Source organism: Hylobates moloch, unplaced genomic scaffold (genome assembly GCF_009828535.3).
Source record: "Hylobates moloch isolate HMO894 unplaced genomic scaffold, HMol_V3 SCAFFOLD_14, whole genome shotgun sequence".
Classification (NCBI taxonomy): Eukaryota; Metazoa; Chordata; class Mammalia; order Primates; family Hylobatidae; genus Hylobates; species Hylobates moloch.
Window position 1 is genome coordinate 15,558,524 of NW_026652289.1, and position 4,087 is coordinate 15,562,610.

At 39.2% G+C, this 4,087-nt stretch overlaps 1 protein-coding gene across 3 annotated transcripts; it reads left to right on the forward strand.

The window, feature by feature from the left end:
• Positions 1 to 3,104: 3,104 nt before the first annotated feature.
• Positions 3,105 to 3,777, forward strand: LOC116482226 (keratin-associated protein 19-3). Of its 3 annotated transcripts, none has more exons than XM_032175520.2 (2): positions 3,105 to 3,287; positions 3,369 to 3,433. In XM_032175520.2, exons 1-2 carry the CDS (start codon positions 3,161 to 3,163, stop codon positions 3,431 to 3,433), a joined length of 192 nt encoding a protein of 63 aa, XP_032031411.1. In that variant the 5' UTR covers positions 3,105 to 3,160. The 3 variants fall into 3 exon arrangements, with proteins under 3 accessions (XP_032031411.1, XP_032031409.1, XP_032031412.1); XM_032175521.1 differs by having other exon boundaries at positions 3,161 to 3,245; positions 3,342 to 3,433; XM_032175518.2 differs by having other exon boundaries at positions 3,109 to 3,777.
• The last annotated feature ends 310 nt before the right edge of the window (positions 3,778 to 4,087 follow it).

The following is a 4,087-nucleotide window of genomic DNA, read 5'->3' on the forward strand; positions in this document are numbered from 1 at the left end:
ATATAAATTAGCAATTCCTGTCCCAGCTGTAAGAAAGGTATAGGAAAGTCTAGGTCTAAAAATAAGGATCTTAGCCAGGTGTGGTGGCTCACTCCTGTAATCCCAGCACTTTGGGAGGCTGAGGAGGGTGGATCACTTGAGGCAAGGAGTTTGAGACCAGCCTGGCCAACATGGTGAAACCTTATTCTACTAAAAATACAAAATTATTTTGTATTTGGGCATGGTGATGCATGCCTTTAGTCCCAGCCACTCAGGAGGCAGAGGCAGTAGGATCACTTGAACCTGGGAGACAGAAGTTGCAGTGAGCCGAGATAGCACCACTGCACTCCAGCCTGCTTGACAGAGTGAGACTCCATCTCAAAAAAAAAAAAAGAAAGAAGAAAAGAATATTTATAAAAAGGTACAAAACAGCTGTTTTTCTTTTCTTTTCTTTTTTTTTGAGATGGAATCTCGCTCTGTTGCCCAGGCTAGAGTGCAATGGCGCCATCTCTGCTCACTACAAGCTCCGTCTCCCGGGTTCAAGCGATTCTCCTGCTCCAGCCTCCCGAGTAGCTGGGACTACAGGCACCCTCCACCACTCCCGGCTAACTAATTTTTTGTATTTTCGTAGAGACGGGGTTTCACCCCATCACAGGATGGTCTTGATCTCCTGACCTCGTAATCCGCCCGCCTTGGCCTCCAAAAGTGCTGGGATTACAGGCGTGAGCCACTGTGCCTGGCCAACAGCTTTCTTTATTCACTCTAGCAATAAAAAACCAAACCAAACCAAAACTGAAACCACTAAACTCCTCAAATATAGGCCTACCAGAGTAGAATCATAAATCAGTTGTGCTCTATTCATGTAGTAGACTACTTTTCAGAAATTAAAACAACAAAATTCACATTACATATGACAGAGATCTACCTAATAGTGACACACAGAAGAATTGGGGATGGAAATGGGAAGTTTCAGTATACTACATGAGACCACCTAAGTGAAGTACAGAACAAGAAAGCCTTATGTAGGATGTTAATAGTTACTCTACAAGGAATAATATTGACTGGTAGAGTCAAGCAACAGACTTTGGGAATTAGAGTGTGCTTGTTATAAGTGGTCTATAAATATAAGAAAAATATCACCAACTTGTATACTTAAGATTTAAGTATTTTTAAATATGCCTTAAACAACAGCAACAAAAAGCAAATGAAATGATAGGTTATTTGTTCCTCTAAAGAAAGAAAGCTATTTGAGCTAATTTCTCTTTTAAATTCTTATTGTTGGATACATTCATAGTATTGTTCATTTCTATGAGATGTAAGATTTTTACCTGTAAGAACTTTAGAATTCATTCATCTATTCAACACTTATATACTGAGTTTCTGTTGCATGCTGGTCATTGAACTGCAGCCAGCAAATCTATCTGGAGAAATGCACAATTTGAAAATTGCTTATAAACTCATCAAAAGCTGAACAGTATATTCAAAGTAATAAAAATTCAACAAGAAATTATATATTTAAGCTTAAAGTTAAGGGCATATGTGGGTGGGGTTTGGGGTCAGCCTTGGGTCTAGGTGACTAAATTCTTAGAGTCAGCTGAGGTGCTCTTTGTCTTTAATTATGATTTTCTTCATCCTGTCTTTTTATATTATACATATTTTTAGGGGATTCCTAAGACATTCACAATGCTAACAGTCTCTTGCTGAATTCCCCAGAGTCTTTGGCGATGGCATCTATTTTTAACATCTAACACTTTCATAAATACCTAACATCTTAGTAAAGATTAGTTAGCTATTTTCTTTTAGGAAAAAAAAAGAAACACACAATAGGTAAAGGTAACATAAAGGCAAAAATATTTGAAAAATTGAAGATTTTATATATATATATGTATCATATATTTCACCATCTCACCTAGTCTCAGACCCTAATGGGAACTGAAAGAATATATTGAAAAGAAGAGGCCGGGCGTGGTGGCTCACGCCTGTAATCCCAGCACTGTGGGAGGCCGAGGTGGGTGGATCACGAGGTCAGGAGATCGAGACCATCCTGGCTAACACGGTGAAATCCCGTGTCTACTAAAAATACAAAAAAAATTAGCCGGGCGTGGTGGCAGGCGCCTGTAGTCCCAGCTAATCCGGAGGCTGAGGCTGGAGAATGGCGTGAATCCGGGAGGCGGAGCTTGCAGTGAGCCTAGATAGTGCCACTGCACTCCAGCCTGGGTGAAAGAGCGAGATTCTGTGTCAAAAAAAAGAAAAGAAAAGAAAAGAAAAGAGGATAATTGTGTGGATCAGGGAAAAGGAATGAATGGTGTTTATAAGAGAGGAGGGCAATACAATTTGTATTTTTGGTAGCACCTTGGATGTCTAATATGCCAGTAAGGGAGTCAAGGTGTGAAAAAAATTTTGAACAGTTTGTAAAGCTGCTTAGGAAATAGATTTTTGATTACTGCGATTTGACTTAAATGTTTGAGCAATATTCTGTTGCGTTGTTAAATCAAAATGGTTTTTATTTTTTAAACTAGTAAAACCAAAAAAAGAGAATATTGGTTATGATGGCCAATGTTCTAGAGTAATAGAAGAATGATGGCTTTATTTTAACTTTTTTAACCCCATGAAGTTCTTTACTGTTAGGCATAGCAGGTGAGCAGACGGCTCCAGTCTTTCAAATGTTTGCTTCCCTTTAAAAAGGGACCTCACCTGAGGTAATAGATACCTCTGGAAGAATATGATAAATTTCAGAGCATTGAATTTAACCAAAGTCTGTTATTTAATCATAAATGAAGTAAAACAATTCAAGGAAAGCCAGAGATGATGCAATATTTAATTTCAAAACACAGCATTACCAACTATGTAATGCAGTATGCCTACGAAGAAGTCTGTTTAAGGTCTGGTATGCACAGACTTTGAAGCTACAGCAATTTCTTCTCATAAAAGTGATGCAATATGTTAAAGGGACAGCATGACAGAACAGCAATGCAAGCTCAAACACCTTAATGAGTTTGAGGGCCTCTTCAGATGTCAGGATTGGGTCAGGTAAGTGTAACATACAGAACTACACTAAAATAGGCAGCAAGTGTTTTGTCACATGATGTGTCAGGGTATATAAGCATGCCTGCACAGATGTCAACATTCACACTCAGGACCTTGCCTTGAGCAGCAAACCAAACTCACTACCCCTGACACCATGAGCTACTACGGCAACTACTACGGAGGCCTGGGCTATGGCTGTGGAGGCTTCGGTGGCCTGGGCTATGGCTATGGCTGTGGATGTGGCAGCTTCCACAGACTGGGTTCTGGCTGTGGCTATGGAGGCTACAGATATGGCTCTGGCTTCGGAGGCTACGGATATGGCTCTGGCTTTGGAGGCTACGGATATGGCTCTGGCTGTGGAGGCTATGGATATGGCTGCTGCCGCCCATCGTACTATGGAGGATACGGATTCTCTGGCTTTTATTAAATGAATTGCTGAAATTGGAAGCAGAGGAGAAACCTCCAAATGTGTTTGGTCCTGTCCTGTGCTTTTATTCCAGAAAATCCATTCTATTGCCTTTGGCATCAATGGATAGATATTTAGCAATGTTAAATCTTTAAAATAGATTTAAGCTGCTTCTATGAATATTTGTTGTCTTTTTACTTTTGAAATCCATCACCTGAAATCATATTCATGTATAACTACTCTAGTTTGTTCTTCTAAATTTGCTTTATTTTTCTTACCACCATTACCATGATGTTATCTTTCAATCAAGATCCTAGCAAAAACTTGTATTTTGCTTTTATCTAATAAATGAATTAAAGTATAAATACTTTGGTTCTTGTCAACGTTTTCATTGTTATATTTAACATTTTATTTTGCAACTACTGTAAAAAGTTTACTTATGAGGCAGTGAGATCTGTGGCTCCGTGGTGGAATATGATGAAAATGTTTCTAGTTTACCGTGTTACAGAAGCTTGAGAACAAATAAGATATCATATTAACAAGAGATAAAAATAACTTGCCTGTCTATTTACTTAGGATGTCAGCCCCTCTCAGGTGTCCCTCAAGTGTTCCTGGAATCACCAAGGACACTGTCATTCTCATATTCTGCTGTGCAACGTTGGTTGCTGTTAGCTG